This window comes from Peromyscus maniculatus, chromosome 3, assembly GCF_049852395.1.
Source record: "Peromyscus maniculatus bairdii isolate BWxNUB_F1_BW_parent chromosome 3, HU_Pman_BW_mat_3.1, whole genome shotgun sequence".
NCBI classification, from domain to species: domain Eukaryota; kingdom Metazoa; phylum Chordata; class Mammalia; order Rodentia; family Cricetidae; genus Peromyscus; species Peromyscus maniculatus.
This window is the reverse complement of record NC_134854.1, coordinates 21569489-21592680: the sequence shown is the minus strand read 5'-3', so window position 1 is coordinate 21592680 and position 23192 is coordinate 21569489. Positions and strand designations below refer to the sequence as shown.

Sequence of the window (23192 nt, the reverse complement as noted above, 5' to 3'; positions counted from 1 at the left end):
GACAGGGAGGGGCCGTGGGGGTGCAGAAAGAAAGAAAAGGCCAGAGGTCAAGCCTGGGGAGGGACCCACCGGTGCCAGGAGGTGGGCTTCGGGGTGCCCCGAGAGAGGGGTGCTGTGGGGGCATCGTGCAGAGAGAGGGGCTCGCACCCTCTGGGCACGCCCTGGTACCCCGGAACCCGAGTGGGGGAGGGGGAGGCGGCGGCCTGTGGGCCCCCGAACCTCCAGTGTCGCGCGCAGACCACTAACCTGTCAGTAAGAACGTGCCACTGGTCGCGGGGCTCATCCTGCGTGTCCCCCGACCCTTTCCCGTCCAAGCACAGGGGTCTCCCAGCGCCCACCACCAGAATAATAGCATTCTTGGCCTGCCTAGGCCGGCTTCTCCCCTCCCCTCCCTTTCTTCTTTCCTCCCAGCTTGGCCAGTTCAGCATCGGATTCATGCACCCCCCACCCGGGCCCATGCTCCCCCTAGCGGCGGGCCAGCGCAGCGCGGGCTGCACCCCCCACCCATCCCCCCGGGCGCCCGCCCACGCACCCCCTCCGCCCCCGCAAGCCCGCGGAGCACGCTGGGATTTGGCGCCCCCCTCTTCGGAACAGACTATATAAGGCGAGCGGTCCGGGCTCTCGGCACACGCGTTTCCAACTTCGGTTGGTGTGTGTCGAAGGAGGAGAAGAAGAAGAATCCCGACTCCGACCCGAGGAAGCCAACCACCGGAGAAGGTCCACCGAGCGTCGCCGAGGTCCGCTGCGCGGTCCGCGGTCCGGAGAATCTCCGGACCGCGGTCACCAGTGGACCTTCGCCCGGCCAGGTGTGAGACCCCATCGCCCTTCCCGTCTTCGCAGAGGAGTCCTCGCGTGGTGAGTATGCGGTGAGGATTTTTTTTTTTTTAAAAAACGATCACACGCATACCCCCCGTATACTCGGGAGCTGCGGGAGATGAAGTAGCGCCCCGGAATATCTCCTCGCAAATCTTTTTTTTTCACGCCTTCAGTGGCCGGATCCCGAGACGCGAGCGTGGAAAGCAAGTCTTCACGGCTTCGCTTTGCACGACTCGCGTCCCGAATTGGTCAGTAGACGCATGAGCTGCGGACAGCGATGAGCTGCAGACGCACATGAGCTACGGACCGAACTGCGATGTGCTCCTCAAACGCGCTGCAAAGTGACGGCTCTGCAACTCTTGGGCGCTTCACTGCGCTGCAAACGGAGAAGCGCTTCAGTTGCGCTGCTGCAGACGGGCGCTTCATGCGCCGCGAAATACTAATAGGCGCTTCATGCGCTACCAACTGATGGGCGCTTCATGCGCTTCGGTATTACTAATAGGCGCTTAATGCGCTTCACTGTACTAAGAGGCGCTTCATGCGCCTCGCTGTACTAATGGGCGCTTCATGCGCCTCTGCTGTACTAATGGGCGCTTCATGCGCTTCTGTACGAAACGGGCGCTTCAAGCGCGGCAAACGCGGCCGAAATACGGCGATCCGCGAACTGATCCGTGCTTCACGCACTAAATTCTGAGTGCAGGAGAGTAACCAAATGCAAAAGCGCAAGAAAAATGAATTTAGAAATGCGCTACAAACTGCCGCAGAGCCAAAAAAGCCAGACCCTTGAGCTCCAGAAAAAGTGGCTTTGGAAGGACGAGAAAGTACAACTCTCTCCTCGGAGGGTGGGGGGACAAAACCCTTGCGCCTTTTGGAACGGCTCCGTTCCGTTTTCCCGAAGGACGGCTAGCTGCATGATGGTGGTATTAGACAAAATGGAGCCCTGGGCGGCAAAAATTAGTGTTGACGCCATTCCTGCTCGGGCAGTTGAGTGGTGGGGGGGTGGGGGGTGGATTTTGAAGATGGCAGAACGGACTGCCTTGTCTAGTGGTGATTGATTGACGTGACGGTGCAATTGACTTGGTGGCGCAGATTGGTGCCCAGCAACAGTTTGTGGAAACTGTCTGATTTGCGGGGTGGGTACGAGGCCGAGGGGAGGGGGAGGCTTGCTCCTGCTGCATGGAAGGAATCTGGTTGTTGGAAGCTGGTGGGAGGGGTCTGGGGAGGTGGGGGGAGGTGGGGGAGGCGGGGGGAGGAGTGCAGTCACTCTGCAGCCCTGTAGCAGCCAGTCTCAGACCTGCCCCTCCCATCTAGCCTGCCTTCTCTGCAGTGTCCACTCGGAGGCCTAGCGCCTCGCCCGCGCCCCGCGTGGCGCGCGCCTTTCCAGAACATGCTTCCACAGGCCCAACCTCCCAAGTGCTGACGCCTTAGAGCCAGCCTGCTTAGCCCCGCCCAAGGCCCGCCTCCTCTGACGTGGCCTGCCCAGCCCCGCCCAAGGCCCGCCTCCTCTGAGGTGGCCTGCCCAGCCCTGCCCAAGGCCCGCCTCCTCTGACGTGGCCTGCCCAGCCCCGCCCAAGGCCCCGCCCAAGGCCTGCCTCCTCTGACGTGGCCTGCCCAGCCCCGCCCAAGGCCCGCCTCCTCTGACGTGGCCTGCCCAGCCCCGCCCAAGGCCCCGCCCAAGGCCCGCCTCCTCTGCGGTGACCTGCCCAGCCCTGCCCCAGGCCCGCCTCCTCTGACGTGGCCTGCCCAGCCCCGCCCCAGGCCCCACCCCCAAGGCCTACCTCCTCTGAGGTGGCCTGCCCAGGCCCCGCCCCAGGCCCGCCTCTCTTAATGCTCAGCCCCTCCCAGAGCTTCTCCACTGAAGAGCCCCAGAGCCCCGCCTCCCCTCAGCCAGCCTGCGCCTGCGCAGTATGGCCCCCAGCCCCTCCCTTCAGGTTTGCCTCCACTGCGCAACTGCGCCACACAGTCTGAGCCTGGCTGTACAGCCCCGCCTCCCTGCGGGTTCTCTGTTGCGCGGTTTTGCTTTTTGTCCACAGGTGTCTAGTAAATATAAGAATAATAAGAATAATTAACAACAATAATAAATATACCTGGCATGCATAAGCACTTTTAATAAGTGCCTTGCATTATTAAATAAAATGATCCCACAATTAAATCTGATAGTGGGATATGAGAACTTCTAAGAAGACCTTGGCTGATGCCTTGAAGCATTTAAGCCAATTATTTATTTTATTAAAAATTAAATTTAAAATATTTTCATATTTAATTATTGGCCCAAGACACCCTTGGACTTACTGGAAATGATTGGATATAAAAACAGAAGCAGCTTGAACTGTGTTTCTTAGGAGTTTGAAGTGGCATTGTTGTTTTGGATGAGCCTCTAAGGGAGGAGACAGTTGTTTTCTGAGTTGTTTTTTCCTTAAAAATTCTAGGTGATTAGCTCTGGCTGGCCTGCCTACATATAATAAGTGGTGCTTGGCACTTAGTAGGCATTCATTAAAGGTGTGCTCTTGGCCAGAGTAAATTGTTCATTGTCTTGCTGCTGGCCTTCAGGCTTTTTTGAGTTTGTGGTCCTTTCTCCTGTGGTGCTTTACTGGCCTGAGCTGGGCTGTTGCCCACCTCTCTCTTACATTTAAAACTTTTTTTTAAGTGTATTTTTGAACTCCAGCAAAGTAAGCTGTAATTATAATGTGAAACAAAATTATAGTTTCCAAATAATTAGCTTTTTTCATAAAAAGCTAATTATTTGTTATTCCAAGTAATTAGCTTTTTTCATAAAAAGCTAATTATTTGTTATTCCAAGTAATTAGCTTTTTTCATAAAAAGCTAATTATTTGCTGTCCCAAGTAATTAGCTTTTTTCATAAAAAGCTAGTTTAAATTTGGGACAAGTGGATTATTAATGCTACATATTGACATTTAAAATTTGTGTGATGTCACAGAGTGGTTACATTGCAAAACATAGATTATTTCAACTGGCTTAATTAAACATCTGTAATTTACAGAAAAGCCAAATAGAAATCTCTTAATTAATGAAGAAATTAAAAAAAGAAAAAACTGGTTCCATACATTACAAACTATGAGCCAGGATGTTTTAAGGGGGAGAAATGGGGGGGACTCTTGCTCCCCGAAACTCTCACCTTCTTAGTGCCCCTCCCCTAAAGTATAACTGTCCATGGGAAATAGGTGCTTATAATTACAGCTTGAAATTTGCTTTGCTTTGGGAATTTTATTTGCATATTAAAGAGGTTCAAACCATTGGAAATAAATATATGCAAATTAGAATTTGCATTTCACATAATTCATATGATACTAAGAAAAGGACATTTAAAAATTTAAAGCAACTAAGTTGCTTAATTGTGTTTCATTTCCTAATGAGACACTTTATATGATTTTATTTACTATTATTGTCCTTTGATGTATTGGGGGAATTAAAAAAGAGGTTTGAAGAAGTCATTGTTAAGAGTTAATAATTAATCAGATGTACTTATTTATCCTATGAAGATGGCACCTCAGGTAGCTTGGCTTATGCAGTGTGACCTTTCAGTTTTCAGGAATGGGAGTCTCAGCAACCCCCACTCCTAATCCCCCCCCCCTTAAGAGGGAATTGGGGGAGCCACAGTTTTAAGTCAAATTAAAAGGAAGTCCACATGCTTCTTACCCTCCCATCAATTGTGGTCACAAATCTTAAAATGGTGACCTCACAGGCCACATGGGGCCTTTAATGTGTTTAATCAGTACTGTCTTATTAAAAAACAAAAGCAAACCCCTGAAAATCCAGGTGGGAGGGGCACGCTTCCCCAACTTACATGGGCACAGCCCCACCCCCATTTCCTTAACTCCAGTCTCTAAATTATCTTACTTATATTGCAAAATATTATATTGTTTATAAAATATCAATACAAACAATGTATTGATTGCTCATTTCCTAATGCAATTGCTGTCCTGTAATTGCCTTTTATAGGTGTTACTGCCCACCAGACCTGGCTTCAGTAAAGCCCACCCTGATAGATTGTGTACCTTCCTGACCTGGGTCAGGCTGCACCAAGCCATGCTGAGACCATTTTATGGAAGTTTTTAATTTCTGTTTTGAAATGATTATTTTCTAGATGACAGAAGTCACACTTTAGTCATCTGACTAGTGCTTATTAATTGATTTTTAATGAGAGATTAAAACAATTTAATTAAAAAATATTGCATTGTTTTGACTATGGTCTTTGTTACCAGTACACTTGTCTCTAAAGAAGTCAAGGCATCTTCTAACTTTTTAAAAACTTGACTATTATCAGTTATTGTTAGCTTTGGTAGCCTGTTATTAAAGTGATTAAGAAGAAGTGTTAAAACTATTAAAATGGCACACTAATCCCTGCCCTTTAAGAACCCTGTGTGCTCTCCTCATTGGAGAGGCCACAGGAACAGCAAAGGGAAATGGCTGCGGGGGTTATGGCAAGGGAGGGGCCTGAAAGATGGGCGGGGTGGGGGGCGGGGTGGGGAAAAAGGGGTGGGGTGGGGTGGGAGGTGGGGGTGGGGTAGTAAAGCAGGGGGACTGGACAAGGGTAATGAACAGGTGCCATGTGGGATGACAGTTTTCCTCCATTTTTTAAAAGTCTGTTGATTGAAATATTAGCTGCTTTCCATCTAATTTTCTAATTAACAAATTTTTATCTTTTTTTGTTTCATGGAATTTAATGAGGGCCCATTTGTGCCTTGATTGGTCAGAGAAGAACAACTTATTTTTAAACTTTTGTTTGTTCAAAAGTTTTAAACTTTATGTCCTTAAACTTTTATTGAACTTTTTAAATTAAAAGTTTGTAACTATTAATAAGTTTTAAACTTTTTGAAAGTTTAAACTTTCAAAAACAGAACTTTAAAACTTTCTAAAGTTTTAAGCTTTAAACTCAAAAGTTGTTAGTAAGTTCAAACTTTTAAAAAAAGTTTTTTAAACTCCAGTAAACTTAAACTTTTTAAAAAGTTTGATAGACTGTCCAATTACAAAGTTTTTTAAAACTTTCTTAAGTTTTAGCCTTTAAACTTAGAAGTTGTCTGTAAGTCCAAACTTTTTAAAAGTTTTTTTAACTTTAATAAACTTAGTTAAACTTTTTAAAAAGTTTACTAGCCGGGCGTTGGTGGCGCACGCCTTTAATCCCAGCACTCGGGAGGCGGAGGCAGGCGGATCTCTGTGAGTTCGAGGCCAGCCTGGGCTACCAAGTGAGCTCCAGGAAAGGCGCAAAGCTACACAGAGAAACCCTGTCTCGAAAAACCAAAAAAAAAAAAAAGTTTACTAGACTGTCCAATTACAAAGTTTGTAAAACTTTAATGTCTTATTCTTTACTACAATTATTTTAATTTTCCAAATTTGAGATCCTTACAAATACATGATTATTAATCACTCTGATTGCATTTAACCCTTTTTTAGGAAGTACACAGGCAGATACTGTGCTATAGTTATCACTGCACTCATAATGAAAACATTTAAACCCCTCCCCCGCCCCATCCACTCCCCTAGGAGTCCAGGCCCATCCCACCTTCATTTTACAAGCCCTTGGGTGGGCCCTTTTTGTTTTGTTTTTTAATTAATAACCTTATTAATAATCAGTTAATGGTTATAATTCAGTGATTTATTTAATTAAGGCACAACAAATTTGAATTGTACTATTATCAGGCATCATTAAAAAAGATGTCCTATTGTATAGCCCATTTCTTCCTAGGAGGCATCAATTAATATTTGTTTAATGATTGCCTAATAAGGTAAACTGACATCCCCATGTACTGTTCAATGCCATTTCTGCCCCAGAGAGGATTCTGAGGAAGTTAACTTGTGGTCACAAAAGCAATTAGACAGTCTTGGCTTTGTGATGGTGGTTGGTTGTTTGACTTGATAATTAGACCTTTAATGTTAAGGGTGACCTCTGTTGTGACATGTGGCCAAGTCTACTTGATGTTTTTCAGAGCTGATGAGTACACACACTGGTTCTAATACCCACCTCTTGTGTGTGTCCTTTCTTATTGATTACGTATTAGTTACTTTTCCCTAACATCCTTATTAGTAAAACGGATGGTGTTGGGATCATTTTGCATAATTTAGAAGTTATTTTGCATAATTCATGTCCTATTTATCTTTGACTTGGACCCTCCAATATAAAAGGACTTGTTTACTGTTATCCCCTTTCCTTTATAGTTTATGAAGATGAGGGTGCTGTTGATGAAGGTCATGTAGTAATTATGAGGAGCAGGTGACTTTTTTTTTAGGAGAAGGGTCATTTGGATGTCTGGACATCAAGAAGTAGTGTGCTTTTGATTATTTCGTGAACGATTACTTCATCCTCTTTGGAGGGCGTGTGTTGTCGACTAATTATCAACTGATAATTATCAAGGGATATTTGAAAAGTTAAACCCTTGTTTCTAGAGACTGCTGTGAATGTGTATGTTGAGTGTATGCTTTTGTTGTCATTTACAGGAACAGGAGGAGACGCCGACAACAGCGAGGGGCCCAGGGTCCTGGGCTTCCTCCCCAGAGTGAAGCGACACCTGGGAGGTCCCCTCCCGCCACCATGGCTGCGGCAGGTGGTTCCGACTGCCCGCCCCCCCCTCCCCCCCCTCCCCCCAACGACAACAACAACAACAACAGACCCAGCAGCCCTGTGTCCATCCTGGGCCGCCGCCGCCGCCGCCGCGCACAGCACAATGGAGACAACGGCAACGGCGAGGACCAGTGGGAGGACCGCCGCCGGTACCACGTGTACTGGCTCCCGTCGGCCAACAACAGACTCCGCTACCTGCCCCAGGAGGAGGAGGAGCCAGAGCCGGAGCCGGAGCAAGTTCAGATCCAGGTGCCCGGAGAGGGCGAAGAAGAAGAAGAAGAGCTCCAGGGTGCTACCGCAGCCCCTTCCCCGGCACTGCTGTTCGGCGACGACTGCCTCGACGACCTCCCCTTCAAGTTCGATGGCAACGCCGAAATGCTGAACCAGTTCCTGTCCCAGTGCCGGGCCTTCCTGGAGAAGGGCACCAGAGCTCTGGCCGACGATCGAAGCCGGGTGTGCTTCGTGACAAGCATGCTGATCGGCCGCGCCGCCCGCTGGGCCACTGCCAAGCTGGACAGGTACACTTACCTGATGCACAACTACGAGGCCTTCATGCTGGAGCTGAAGCTTGTCTTTGAAGACCCTGAGAGGCGTGAAGCTGCCAAACGCCGGATCAGACGTCTGCGCCAGGGCCCGGACTCGGTGGCCGACTACGGCAACGAATTCCACATGCTTGCCCTGGAGCTGGACTGGACTGAGCCTGCCCTCATCGACCAGTTCCTCGAGGGCCTCAGCGACGCCATGCACGAGGAGCTCGCCCACGAGGAGATCCCAGACACCCTGACCGAGCTGATCAACCTCTGCATTTACATCGAGAGAAGAATGGCCCGTGACGCCGCCGCCGCCGCCGCCGCTGCCGCCGCCGTCGCAGCCGCCGCCTCAGCCGCCGCTGACGGGGAATTTGATGACGACACTGAAGATGAAGATGATGACGACGCCCAGGCCGGAGCCGCCTCGTGCGAGGAGGGGGCCACAGCTCAAGCCGAGCAGACCGATCCCACTGAGCCCGTGGGCGGCGCCCGCATGCGCCTGTCCCAGGAGGAAAAAGAAAGACGGCGCAAACTGAACTTATGCCTGTATTGCGGCAGCGGAGGCCACTACGCGGATAACTGTCCTGCGAAGGCCTCCAAGAATGCGCCGCAGGGAAACTCCCCGGCCCCGCTGTAGAGGGACCTTCAGCGACCGGGCCGCAGCGAACAAGGTCCCCACCCCCCGAGGCTGTGACGACCCACTTTCAAGTGATGCTCCAGATCCATATCCCGGGGAGACATACCCTGTTTGTCCGGGCTATGATTGATTCTGGAGCATCAGGAAACTTCATCGATCAAGACTACGTCATCCAACACGGCATTCCTCTGAGGATCAAAGAATGGCCAATCATGGTGGAAGCGATTGATGGGCATCCTATAGCCTCGGGCCCAATTGTTCTGGAAACGCACCACCTGATTGTGGACCTGGGTGACCACAGAGAAATACTGTCTTTCGATGTGACTCAGTCCCCGTTCTTTCCGATTGTACTGGGAGTTCGTTGGCTGAGCACACACGACCCTCACATTACCTGGAGCACGCGCTCCATTGTCTTCAACTCTGATTACTGCCGATTTCGATGCCGGATGTACTCTCAGATCCCTCCTGCTGTGCTGCTACCAGTCATCTACCCACCGCACCCACCGTTCTTCTACCACACGGATGGATACCGAGTGTTCCACGTCCTCTACCCGGTGAGGTATTACTACGTCCATAACGTGTACACGCCTGTGGATGAGCATGTCTACCCTGGTCACCGGCTGGTTGACCCCCACATCGAGATGATCCCTGGAGCGCACAGCATCCCCAGCGGACACGTGTACTCATTGTCTGAACCTGAAATGGCTGCCCTGCGAGAATTCGTGGACAGGAACGTGAAGAATGGCCTCATGACTCCCACCGTCGCTCCCAATGGAGCCCAGGTCCTGCAAGTGAAGAGAGGGTGGAAACTCCAAGTCACCTACAGCAATTGCAGAGCTCAACACCAGAGCTGCGCGGCTCAGCACAACAGCGCGGCCCAACATGACAGTGCAACCCAACATGACGACGAAGAAGACGACGACGACAACGGCGCGGCGCAACACGACGGCGCGGCTCCACAACACAACTGCATGATCCAAAATCAGTACCACCGCATGACTCTTCCAAACTTGGGGGACCACGCACACCTGGCAAGCTACGGTGAATTTGTCCCTCATATTCCTGGATACCACCCGATTCCTGCCTATGCTACCCTCGCAGGTCATCACGTGACATTTGCATGGTACCCAGTGGGGCGAGATATACACGGAAGAATGATCCTCGTGCCTGTGGTGATCACCTGGTGCCCACATTGGCACCACCATCACATTCATCCGGTACCTCAGTATCCTCCCCCGCAGCCGCCGCCACCGCCGCCGCCGCCACCTCCACCACCTCCATCCTACAGTTCCTTGTAAATAACCTGTCGTGTCCCTTGGAGTCTCTACCCTCAAATTCATCCTGTGCAGCTTCTCAGTGACTGTGTGCTGCTGGATCTTCAGGCCACCTGAGGCACAAAGAAAGGCACACAGGGCTGACACAGGACAAACTGATTTCTTACAGAGGGGGAGAAGAAGAGGAGGAGGAAGAGGAACAGGACACGACTTGCCCATACCCTAGAGCGCCTTATGAAGGAAGCCGAACTTTCTGGTGCAGTGTGGAAAGGCTTCCGTGATTCTCCTGCTGCACCGCCCTTGAACTATTTGTCTTAACTCTTTGTGTGTGATTTTCTACCACTGCCATTAACCCTGCTGCACGATCTGTCAGGCCCCCCTGCCTGCTGAGACTCCATTTTGCTTCCATGCGAGGAGATGAAAGAGGCAGGCCTGAAGGAGCGCATGTTCCAGCCCAGTCTCCAGGGCCAAACACAGTTTGAGCAGTGGGACACTTTTTTTTTTTTTCTTCATGGTGAAGTTTTGCATCATCATCCTCTCACCCTTACCCTTGCATGCTTAGTTTAGTAGTTGTTGTTTTTTTAAGTATGTTATTCTCAAGTATTGACTGTGCTTTCAGAAAATTCTATCAATTGGGCCTTTAAAATTCACAAACTCTAAGAAGAAACCTAATTGGCTATTGATTCTTGTTCAATTGGATCAGAAAGCTTGTCAATCATTGTGTTTTACAGTAATTACTTTTAAATGGTGCATTTGTGCTTCTGATTTTTGTGAAGCGTCACTTCAGTTTACCTCAGAACTCAGTTCCATCCTTCATCCATTTTAATTGATTTGATCTTCAAGCTGCAGAGTGCCTAGAAATGGGTCATCATCTGCAGCCCTGGCATAGACACACGGACATTAGCCGCTAGTGCAAGCAGACATCTGGAAGTTGACCACGACAGTCAGGGAGAGCATGCTGGTGTGGGCTCACAGCTCACAGACAACATCCCTGACACACATTGGAGTGTTTTTTAAAGCTTGCCAATGACTTTTCGGCGGTGTGTTCTATGCTCTATTCCAGTATATACTATCTATAGGTGTTAGGCATTAAGGATAAGTAATCTTCAATTTACTCTATAATACTGAAATTTTGTTAAGTTTCCTTTTATTTTCTTAGGTTGTTAAGTTTCCTTTTATTTAGTTAAGTTGTTAAGTTTCCTTTTATTTTGCTTCTGTTGATCAAATTTACATTAATTGTTCCTTTTTTTCCCTTTTATTTGGCATTTCCAACAAAAATGCCTTTATTCATTTATTAGGAAGGGAAGATAAGTTGGAAAAGGAGGAGCATACAAGCAGACAAAATTGACTAATTGGCTGTGGGCCCAAATTTTTATTTTTCATTAATTAATGATGAAGGGGATGTGAGAGTTCCTATTGCTGGTCATGAAGGTCATCATGAAGGGTCAGTTTAGTTTGAACCAGGAGGCATTTGGCTGAGATACTGATTTGACATGGGCATCTGTATGGTGCAGTCCAGAGTTGTGTTTAAGTCTGCAGGTACCTCTTGGACTCCTGAACTGATCTGGCTGTCACACGTCATTGACATCCCGCATCCCACACAGTACCGAGATTGGCAACAGAGAGCACCCTGTTGGAGAGGCCTGAGAAGTCATGAAGGACCACCTGCGGAAGAGAAGAGTCTGCAGGAACCATGCTACATATTCAGCTGGAGAGGGAACACGCATCTGATGGGAATGGACGCTTTTGATTGTTTCAGATTGTAGAACATTTCTGAGTTGGTTTTGAACATTGCATTGTTTTTCTTTTTTTTCTATAGACAGTTAAGTAATTGGGGATACATAATCATTAAGAATTTGGGGTTGGGAGGGACTATTAAGTAATTTTAGGTGGGTGGGTAAGTTAGGATAAGTTAGGATAAGATAAGTTAGGATAAGTTAGGATAAGATAAGTTAGGATAAGTTAGGATAAGATAAGTTAGGATAAGTTAGGATAAGATAAGTTAGGATAAGTTAGGATAAGATAAGATAGGATAAGATAAGATAGGATAAGATACAACAACAAGTGGACACGTGTACTTATTTGTCACTCTTACCCCTCCCTACAATTATACCTTTAAGATTCTGCTCAGAGGGAACTACAGGGAAATCAACATTTGTAAGTGAATTGGACATGGATAACATTCTAGTGAAAGTTCAAAGCCATAGGAATTAACTCCAGGGGTAGATTGTGAGTAACATCTTGAGAGTTACCAGATGATAGGTATCATTGAATCTGTTGTTGGAATAAAACTTGTAATGCTGAATGATAAATATTCATGGAACTTGTAAGAATGTGATGAATAAAAGTGCTTGTTCTTTCCCTGTCAGTAGCCCTCCTCCCCTCCCCTCCCCTCCCTAGCCCACCCCTTCTTCCCTTCCCCTTCCCAATCCCACCCCTCACACAATATTACTGTAATCGCTTTACTATATTTCTCTGTATTGATGTTACAATAAAAATTCAATAAAGACTTAGTGGTTAAGGCAAATTGTGTCCTGATCATTTCAGCGCCCACCATCATCAAGAATGGAGGGAGGAGTGGTGGATGGGTCCAAGTGACAGAGGTGGGAGCTAGGAAGTGAAGGGGTTGGGGAGGGGTCAAATGGGAAAAGACAGGGTGGGGGATGGGGGTTGGGGAAAAAGTTGGGGATGGGGGTGGCATATAAACAACACACCAGTCACACAGTTCATCATCAGTGATATACCCAGAATACCCCAGGATATCAACTAATTCATTCCAGCTGTGACATTAGCCAAATAAAGTAATCACCTCACAGCAACTCCAATGACATAATCATGTATGCATGTATGACTTGAAATACTTGAGATTTATTAATATATCATAGAGGGAGGGACCTGGGAGAATGAAAGGGAAGAAGAATGGAAGATGGAGCAGGAAGGTTAAGGTTTACATGGTGGAACGCATCATACCAATCACATAGACTCTTATCAATGATATTCCCAGACTACCACAGGAAACCAATTTATTCCACTTATAAAATACATATGTAAGGAAGCAAGCAATTGATAGTGATTACAGGAACACAACAACCTTAGTATTTCTTGGAACGGCTGAGATTTACAAGTGGCGGGGGGTGGGCTGAGATTTACAAGTGGCAGGGGTGGGGGTGGGCAAATAGGATCACAAGGCAGAGTGGGCGATGGGAAGTGGGGGCAAGAGGGGTACAAGTTGAATCAATTTGGGATGGGGTTTTGTATGAAGAATGCATCAATCACAGGATCTAATAATACACAAAGAATACCCCAGCAGATAAATATATTCTAGCTGCAAAAGGCTAACATATAAACCCACCAATTAATGATAACTCCAGTGACATAACACTGGTGTAATTCAATATGATTGGAGTTCTTGAGATTTGTTCATTGGGGTGGGGGAGGAGGAACTGAAGGAAGAGTCAAGGTGTAGGGTTAGTAGTCCAGTAGGAAGGGGTGGTGTATAAACAGAGGGGTGGTATACAGGGAACACATCAGTCATGCACACACAACTCTGTAGCAATGATATGCCCAGAATAACCCAAGAAATCAACTAATGTGTTCCAGATGCAAAACATTAGTATCCATAGTAATAAAGTCACCAAATAATAGTCCATAGACACAGTAAACCTCAGTACTAATAGTATTTGAAATAATTAGGATTTACTTATTTAAGTGGAATTGGGGGGCCAGTAAGATGGATCTGCTGATAAAGGTCCTTGCTGCCAAGCCAGACAACCTGAATTGGATCTCTGGAACTCACGAGGTGGAAGGAGAAGACCAGTGACTACAAGTTGACCTTTGACCCCCATAAGCTCAGAGCCGGACAGTGGTGTTCCTCCCTCCCCATACAAAATAAATGGAGAGGGAGGGAGGATAGGGGAACATTTGGGGGCAGGGGAAAGGGTGAATGAGGGAGATTAAAGGGGAAGAAGAGAGATTGGGGTTGGGTGTGGTTTGGGATGGTGCATAAAGAATATCAATCACATAACTCACTATCACTTACATGCTGGGAACACCCAAGGGATCATCAACTGTATTCCAGCTGCAAAATATTAGCAGATATAATGAGGCCAGCAATTAATAGTGAATTGGTAATCATAAAACACTATTAAATGGAATAGAGTGGAGATGGAGGGACACTGAGGAGAGTAGAGGGGAGTAGTGAAGTAATGAGAGAAGATGAAGAATGGGGTGAGTTGAGGAGAGGGTCGTTATAGTTAAGAAAATGTCAATCGCACAACCCAGGATCAAGATACACCCAGAATACCCCAGAATTTTAACTGATTGGGATTATTATACATTATCAAGCATGAATAAAAAAAACATCATAGTTTCTCCTGTGACATAATAAATTTTTATCTTTTGTCTCAATATTACTTAGAATAGTTGAGGCTTATTGATTAGAGTGAAGAGGATAGTATAATGGGGGGAAGGGAGGGGAGGTGGGGGAGGGAAAGAAAGAAGAGAGTGGAGAAAGTGAGATGGGATTGGATGGGAAAGGTGGGGCTGGGTGTGACTTTAAGATGTGAGGGCATAAAGAACACATCAATCACAGTCCAGATCAATTATATACTCACAACCTCCAAAAAAAATAAGTATATTGCAGTTGTAAACTATTAACATATTAACAATAGTCATCAATAATGACTTCATATTTAATATTAATATAACTTGATACTTTTAAATAATTAATAAGTGGAAGAGAGGAAGGAGTGTAGGGGTGGGAAAAATGAGAATTGGAAAGGTGGGCGGTGGGAAGAGGATGGGGATGCATAACAAATATGACAATCACACAACCAAGGACGAATGACTCAATCTATGACATCTGAAAAACAACATACAACAATAAATCTATCAAAAATAGTAACTAATGAAACAGTAAATTCATTTTAATATCAATTTCCTTTGAATACTTCAGTTTTCTCAATAGTAAAAGACAGCAGGACAGTGGAGAATGTGATGGGGGGGTAGATATGTGATGGGGGGGTAGATATGTGATGGGGGGGTAGATACACATAAAGGGGGGATGGGATATGTAGCAAGGGACGAGTGTGAGATGAGGGGTGGTACATAAAGAAGATATCAGTTACACACAATGCAGTATCAATCATGTACCAGAATGCCCCAAAAACCAATATATTCCAGCAGTATAATATTAATATGTAATAATAAACCTAGTAATAAACTTCAGTGATGTAAGAAAAAAATTATTGATCTTTTCACTGGAGAGACAGAGTAGGGGCATCACAGGAAGATGGGGGAGAGGCAGCCAGACAATGATGGCTCACACCTTTAATCCCAGCACTTGGGAGACAGAGGTAGGCAGATCTCTGAGTTTGAGGACAGCCTGGTCTACAGAGTGAGTTCCAGGACAGGCTCCAAAGCTACACAGGGAAACCCTATCTGGAAAAAAAAATAACAACAACAACAAAAGCTAGAAGATGGGGGAAAAGCAAGAGAAGATTGAATTTAGGATGGGTAATGTATAAAGGCTACATCAGCCATACACAGTAAAACACTCAGGATACTCCAGGATAACAAAAAATCAACACAGGGACTGGACAGATGATGGAAAGGGTAAAGACCTTACTCTGGAATCATGAGGACATAAGTTCAAATCCCCAGAATGTATGTGCCCAAACTCACACACAAACACATCTCACACATACACACCCTAGATTTTTTTTATAAAGTTGACATAAAATTGATTAACAGTAATTGACTCCAGTAAGTGACATAAAAAGTTTGTACTTAATATAAATATTTCCTGGAAGTTTAGTAACAGGTTGAGAGGGAAGGGTAATAGGGGGTGTAAGCAGGTAAAACTTAGGGGATGAGGAATGGGACAAGATAGTGAGTGAGTGAGTGGGAAGAATTTTGGATGGGAGTAATTTATGAACACATCGATCATGCAGCCTATATATTCTACCTGCCAAAAATTTAACATAAAAGTTAAAGCCACATGTGACTCTAATGACATAATTAAGTAAAATTCATTAGGCAATGACAATTTTGCTTGCAAATTTTAAGATTTATTAATAGAGTTTAAGAAGATGAGCCAGTAAGTACAAGGATCATGGAAGATAGGAAGCACAGGAGACTAAGGAGTATACGGAAATGGAGAGAGCGAGGACGGTGAGGAATTGAAATGAATTGACGATGTGATGAGGTCAGCTACAACCCAGTATAAATACCATTCTCAGACTGCCCCCAATAAACTGATTGATTTATCCCAGCTTCAAAACTTTATAATATAAAGTCAGTCATCAATTAATAGTGACTCTAGCCATATAACAAGCTTTATTTTTAATATGAATTTTGCCTAGAATAATTCAGATTTGAGAACATCAATTAAGAGAAAAAGGCAATGAAGAGAAAGTGGAAGGTGAAGAGATAGGAGAAGTCCAATGTAGGATTAACCAGTGGGTGAGGTGGGGAGGGTGAGGTAGTATAAAGAAGACACCTGTCTTAGGTAGGGTTTCTACTGCTATGAAGAGACACTGTGACTATGGCAACTCTTATAAAGGAAAACATTTAATTGGGGCTGGATTAAAGTTCAGAGGTTTAGTCCATTATTATCATGGCAGAAATTATGGTGGCACACAGGCAGACATGGTACTAGAGAGGAAGTTGAGAGTTCTACATTTGGAACCTCTAGCAGGAAGAGACAGTGAGGCACTAGGCCTGTCTTGGGCTTCTGAAACCTCAAAGCCCACCCCCATACTTCCTTCAACAAGGCCACACCTACTTCAACAAGGCCACACCTCCTAATAGTGTGACTCTCTGTGAACCTACCACATTCCATTCCCTGGCACCCATAGGCTTGTAGCCATATCATAATGCAGAATGCATTTAGTCCGACTTTGGAAGTCCCCACAGTCTATCATAGTCTCAACAATGTTTCAAAGTTCACAGTCTCTTCTGAGACTCATTTAGTCTCTTTCTTAACTGTAAAACCCTGTAATCAAAATAAAAAACCAGATCACATGTGTCCAACATACAATGGCACAGGATATATATATATATATCCATTCTAAAAGGGAGGAAAGGGAGCATAGTGAAAATATACTGGACCACAAAGCAAAACTGAAAACCAGCTGGGAAACTCCAAATTCTGCATCTCCATGTCCGATGTCAAAACTCTCCAGATCACCAACTCCTTTCAGCTTTGTTACTGCAACACACTTCCTTCTCCTGGACTGGTTCCACCCCCTATTAGCAGCTCTCCTTGGCAGGTATCCTGTAGCTCTGGCATCTCCAACATCTTGGGGTCTTCGAGGCAATTAGGCTTTACCTTCACAGATTCACACAATGACCTCTCTAGGCCTCCATGCAGGGACACCCCAGACACATACCTGGGTGTCAGCAGCTTTCTTTAGCTGTGGGAGGAGATTCCATAACCCCTTTCTTCAATCCTTAACTCTAAAGGCAGAACCATGTGGCCAAAGCTGCCAAGTTCTGCTGCTTGCTGGGACTGGAACATGGCCCCCTCATTTGATTACATCTTCAACAACTTTCTGTTTTCAGTGGTTTCCTTCACTGCCTAAGCTTAGCTGTCCTGGAATTTGCTCTGTAGACCAGGCTGGCCTTGAGCTCAGAGATCCACCAGCCTCTCCCTTCTGAGTGCTGGAATTAACTGAGTTCACTACCACACCAAATCCTAAGCTTTTCTTTAATTCCTTTCAACTTTTCTTTAACTCCCTTTCACAAAGTTGGAAGCTTAGTTGGATGGGGTCTTGATCTGAGGTCACCACTCCCTTTATTGAACTTAGCATCAAGCTTTTAAAAATCTGTTTACACTCCCTGGTGTCCCTTTTCTCTTCAAACTATACATTTTGTATTTTTCCTTGCTCAGCTTGCTCCTTTTCATCATAGCTATGCATAAGCTTGGCCACTAATAACATGACACAGTCCACACTAAGCAGTTTTGAAATCTCAACTGCAAATACAATTAATCTAAAACTCTTCAATTTAGCCTCAGGCAGATTTTTTGGACAAAGGCAGAAAGTAGCCATATTATTCACACACACACACACACACACACACACACACACACACACACACACCAAAAAACAAGAACAGTCTCTAGGCCACATATTAAAATCCTTTTCCTCTGAAACCCCTTGAGCTAGGCCCCCACAGTTCAAATCACCCTCAGTACCACTGTCTTCGATGTTCCTACTAGTATGGCCCATTAAGCCGCTCTTAAAGTAGTCAACCACTTTTCTAGTCTAAAGTCCCAAAGTGCTCCATATTCCTCCAAATGAAAGCATGGTCTGGCCTATAACAACAATATCCCAGTCCCTTGTACCCACTTTTATTTTAGTTATAGTTTGTATTGCTGTAAAGAGATGCCATGACCACAGCAAATCCTATAAAGGAAAACATTTAATTGGAGCTGGTTTACAGTTCAGAGGTTTAGTCCATTATTATTATGGTGGGAAGCATGGTAGCAGTAGGCAGACATGGTGCTAGAGAGGTAGCTGAGAGTTCTGCATCTGGATCCACAGGCAGCAGGAAGACACAGTGACACTAGCCCTGGCTTAAGCTTCTGAAACCACAAAGCCCATCCCCAATGACACACTTCCTCCAAAAAGCCACGCCTACTTCAACAAGGCCACATCTAATAGTGTCACTCCCTATGGGCCTATGGAGGCCATTTTCATTCAAACTACCACAACACACATCACTAAACCAGTGTCATCCACCCAGAATACCCCAGAAAATCAGCTGCAACACTGAAACTCAGAAAGTAGCCACCAATTAATAGTCTTCTGTTACAACTTTGATCTTTAATATCAATTTTACTTAGAAATTTGTGATTTACTAACAAAATATATAAAATAATAGTGAGGAAGAAAAAAACATTAAGAGCAGTGGGGATATGGGAAACTAGCAAGGAAACTCATTTTTCTGCCAATCAACAATTTTTAAATGTCAGTGCTTCTCACTGTCATTCACATAATGATACTTGCTCATACGGGCAGCATGGCAGCAGGCAGGCATAGCACTAGAGTAGTAGTTGAGAACAAGACTGGATCTGGCTGGCATGGGCTTTTGAAACCTCAAACTCATACCCGGTGGCATACCCCCTTCAATAAGGCCATGCCTCCTAATCCTTCCCAAACAGTTCCACCAGCTGCTGGCCAAGCATTTATAGATATGAGCCTACGGTAGACCTTTATTATTCAAACCACCATACCCAGCTTTAGAGGTTTCACTGAGAACAATACTAGCAACTGGGCTAGAGACCATTGTGATCCTTGGGTAAGAATATGATTACTTTTTGCCCTGGTCCTAAGCATCTGCCTGAGGCTAAATTGAAAAGTTTTGGACTAATTTTGTTGGCAAAGGGGATTTCAAGATAATTGAATATTGATTGTGTCCCAGGGTTATTAGTAATTATTCTCATTAAGTTCTGTAATGAAAGGGAGCAAGTGGGGCAAAAAGAAAAACAAAATTTACAGTTTGAAGTGAAAAGGAGCACCAGGAGATTTAAGGTTAAAGCCAAGGCTTGAATTGAAAGAGATAAGGAAAAGTCTGATGTGAGATGGAATATGGGGACGAATTCTACCCAGCTAACCTTGCAGCTAGTAGAAAGGAAATGCCTAAGAGTTATGATACAAAAAAGCAGCGACAAAGGAAAGTTTATGCAAATGTGATTCAAGGAGTATGCAGACTCACTCCCAAGCAGGCAGTGATACTTGGCAGTGTTGTCTGCATGGTTCCCGCTTTAGGGCAGTGGTTCTCAGCCTGTGGGTCATGACCCCCGTGGGGTTTGTATATCCTGCATATCGGATATTTACTTCATGATTCATAACAGTGGCAAAATTACAGTTGTGAAGTAGTAACAAAATAATTTTGTGGTGGGGGGGTCACTATAACATGAGGAACTGTACTAAAGGGTCACAGCATTAGGAGGGTTGAGAACCACTGCTCTAGAGTCATGAAAGATACACAAGCAAAGGGATTGTGGACTCTTCCTCTGCACTTAAGGAAAGCTGTTCAGGCCAGGCATGTAGTAGGCGAGTTATTGCATGGAGGCCCCGAGAGGCTATTGCATGAAGTTGTTAAAGTGAAACCTGGATTGTAGACCCCAAGATATTAGAGGTGCCAGAGCCATGGGATGTGTGCCAAAGAGAGCTGCAGATGGAGAATGGAACCAGCCTAAGAGAGAGAGAAGTGAATTGTAGTTCTCAAAGCTGCCAGGGGTAAGCCATCTAAGCCCTTTGACATCAGACACGGAGCTACAGAATTCAAAATTTCCCCTGCTGGGCTTTGGTCTTGGTTTGGTCCAGTGTTTTCTCCTTATGTCCCCTTTCCTCCTTTTGGAATGGTAGTGTATATTCTGTGACATTGTATGTTGGAAGTATATAATTGCTTTTTGATTTTACAGAGGCTTACCATTAAAACATTGCTTTGAGTATCAGAAGAAACATTGGACCTTGGAATTTAAAAACTCCTTGAGGCTGTGAAAGACTATGGGGACATTTGAATTTGGACTAAATGTATTTTGCGTTATGATATGGCCACAAGCCTATGGGAGTCAAGGAGTATAATGTGATGGTTTGCATGAGAATACCCCCATAGGCTCATATATTTGAATACTTGGTCCCCATTTGATGAAACTGCATGGGAAGAATTAGGATGTGTGGCCTTATTGGAGGAGATGTGTCACGGGGTGGGAGTGAGGGGAGCAGGCATTGAGGCTTCCAAAGTCTACTTCACTCCTTGTTAGCTATCTGCTTTGTGGTTGTGACTCAAGTTGCAAGCTCTCAGCTACTGCACTAATACTGTGCTGTGTCTACTTGATGCCATATTCCCATGTTCCTCACCATGATGGTCATGGACTCTAACCCTCTTAACAGATGAACCCCAAATAAACTCTTTCTTCTATAAACTGCCTTAGTCATGGTGTCTTATAGTAATAGAAAAATAACCCAAACAGTCCATTTTCCATCATATGGAATAGTTTGTATAGTACTGTTTTGTTTTGCTTTTATTGAAAATAGATTTGTCTCTCATACAATACATCCTGACCACATTTTCCCCTTCCTCCACTCCTCAGCCCCTGGCCCCAACTCCTCTACTCCCCCAGATCAACTCCCCCTCCATTTCCTCTTAAGAAGAGATCAGGCCTCCAAGAGACAACAGCTAAACAGGACAAAACAAAATACAAGTGATAAGATAAAAAGGGAGATTATGGAATCTACTTTTAAAAAGCAACTACTTGTTTTAAATAAGATAAGTAATGAGGGCGGTGGTGGCGCACGCCTTTAATCCCAGCACTCGGGAGGCAGAGCCAGGCGGATCTCTGTGAGTTCGAGGCCAGCCTGGACTACCAAGTGAGTCCCAGGAAAGGCGCAAAGCTACACAGAGAAACCCTGTCTCGAAAAACCAAAAAAAAAAAAAAAAAAAAAAAAAAAAAGATAAGTAATGAAAATTTTTTAGTCTGAGTTTATCAGATGTTACTGGACTGGACATTGTTAATATATATAATGGAGTTTTTATCTGGATCTGTCAAATGTTAATGGACTAGACATTGTTAATGTAATCTTGACTGTATATTGCATATACTTATTGAAGATAGTTTTTCTTGTATTAGTTATAAGCTTTCTTTAATTTTAGACAAAAAGAGAGGAAATGTGGTGGTATTGTGTTCCCCAAAATATTGTGTACTCTAATAAATTTATCTGGGGTCAGAGAACAGACAGCCACTAGATACAAAGGCTAGAAAATGGTGGCACTCACACCTTTAATCCTAACATTCCAGAGATAGAAATCCCTCTGGATCTCTGTGAGTTCAAGGCCACATTGGAAATAGCCAAGCATGGTGACACACGCCTTTAATCCCAGAAAGCCAGCCTTTAATCCCAGGGAGTGGTGGTAGAAAGCAGAAAGATATATAAGGCGTGAGGACCAGAAACTAGAAGATTTTGGCTGGTTAAGCTTTCAGGCTTTTGAGCAGTAGTTCAGCTGAGAGCCATTGGGATGAGGACACAGAAGCTTCCAGTCGGAGGAAGCAAGACCAGCTGAGGATCCAGCGAGGTGAGATAGCTGTCGCTTGTTCTGCCTCTCTGATCTACCAGCATGGACCCCAATAACTCGCCTCGGGTTTGATTTTATTAATAAGTACCTTTAAGAATCCTGCTACACACAAGACAAGGCAAAAGCCCTCATACTGAGGCTGGACAAGGCAACACAAAAGGAGGAAACGTCTCAAGAGCAGGCAAAGGCATCAGAGGCAAACTCACTCCCACTGTTAGCCATTACATGTATGCAAAGTGCCTGCTGTAGACCCGTGCTTGCTGCTTTAGTCTTCGTGAGTCCACGTGAGCCCTGCTTAGTTGGTTCAGTGGGCTGTGTTCTCCTGGTGTCTTCCATCTGCTCTGATGCCTACAGTCTTTCCTCCCCTCTTCCATGGGGTTCCTGATCTCAGAGAGGAGAGACCAAATGGAGACCTCCAATTCAGACTCTTTCTCTCCACATAATGTCTGACTGTGGGTCTCTACTCCCATTTGCTGCTGGAAGAAACCTTTCTGATGATAATTGGACAAGGCACCCTTATAGTTGGAAGTTTTCCTGTGTCCTGCCCAGTTCCAAGGCCACTCAGACCCAAGTAAACACACAGAGGCTTATATTATTTTTAAACTATGGTCATGGCAGGCTTCTTGATAGCTAGCTCTTATCTTAAATTAACCCATTTCTATTAATCTATAAGTTGTCTCGTGGTTGTGGCTTACCAGTCTGTTGGCATGTTGTTTCTTCAGTGATGGCTGGCATCTCCCTCCACCTTCTTCCTGTCTCTCTGGTTGGATTTCCCTCCTGCCTCTAAGCTGCCTTGCCATATGCCAAATGGCTTTACTTATCAACCAATCAGAGCAGCACATATTCACAGCATAAAAAACATTCCACAGCACTTTCCCTTTTCTGTCTAAACAAAAGGAAGGTTTTAACTTTAACCTAGTAAAATTACATATAATAGAACAGTTATCAAGCAAGAATTACAGTTACAACATCTAGTCTATTTGTATTTGGCAAAATTAAAAAAAATATTCTATGTATCTTTTATTTGTGAGTCTAAGGATTCATATCCAACTTGTCTTTTATCATAACCAAGGAAAATTATAATTATAACTATCTAGTCTTCAACTTCATCAAAGACCTCAGAAGGATATAATATTACCTAAGTAAACAGGAAGAGTATTGTAAGCAACTTCCAAAAATCTAGAAGTGACAGAGACAGCTGGCTTCCTGGACAGTCATTCAAAGTTCCTCTGCAGTGTTGGGGATGGATGCATCTTCAGCCTATAGGCCTAGAG

At 45.0% G+C, this 23192-nt stretch overlaps 2 protein-coding genes across 11 annotated transcripts in view; one reads left to right on the top strand and one right to left on the bottom strand.

Annotated features, from left to right (window-relative positions):
• Sgce (sarcoglycan epsilon) overlaps positions 1–453 on the bottom strand; it is a 72092-nt gene extending 71639 nt beyond the window's left edge. For 3 of the 9 annotated variants that reach the window (XM_016009480.2, XM_016009482.3, XM_076566227.1), the window contains exon 1: positions 247–419. In XM_016009480.2, coding sequence (XP_015864966.1) covers positions 247–355 — 109 coding nt within the window. In that variant the 5' untranslated portion in view covers positions 356–419. Of the gene's footprint in view, positions 1–246 lie in introns of all 9 variants that reach the window. The other 6 variants (XM_016009485.2, XM_076566228.1, XM_016009484.3 and 3 more) reach the window with 4 other exon arrangements.
• Positions 454–626: 173 nt separating this feature from the next.
• Positions 627–9960, top strand: Peg10 (paternally expressed 10). 2 transcript variants are annotated; one of them, NM_001291365.1, is made up of 2 exons: positions 627–866; positions 7270–9960. In NM_001291365.1, exons 1-2 carry the CDS (start codon positions 862–864, stop codon positions 8558–8560), a joined length of 1296 nt encoding a protein of 431 aa, NP_001278294.1. In that variant the 5' UTR covers positions 627–861; the 3' UTR covers positions 8561–9960.
• The last annotated feature ends 13232 nt before the right edge of the window (positions 9961–23192 follow it).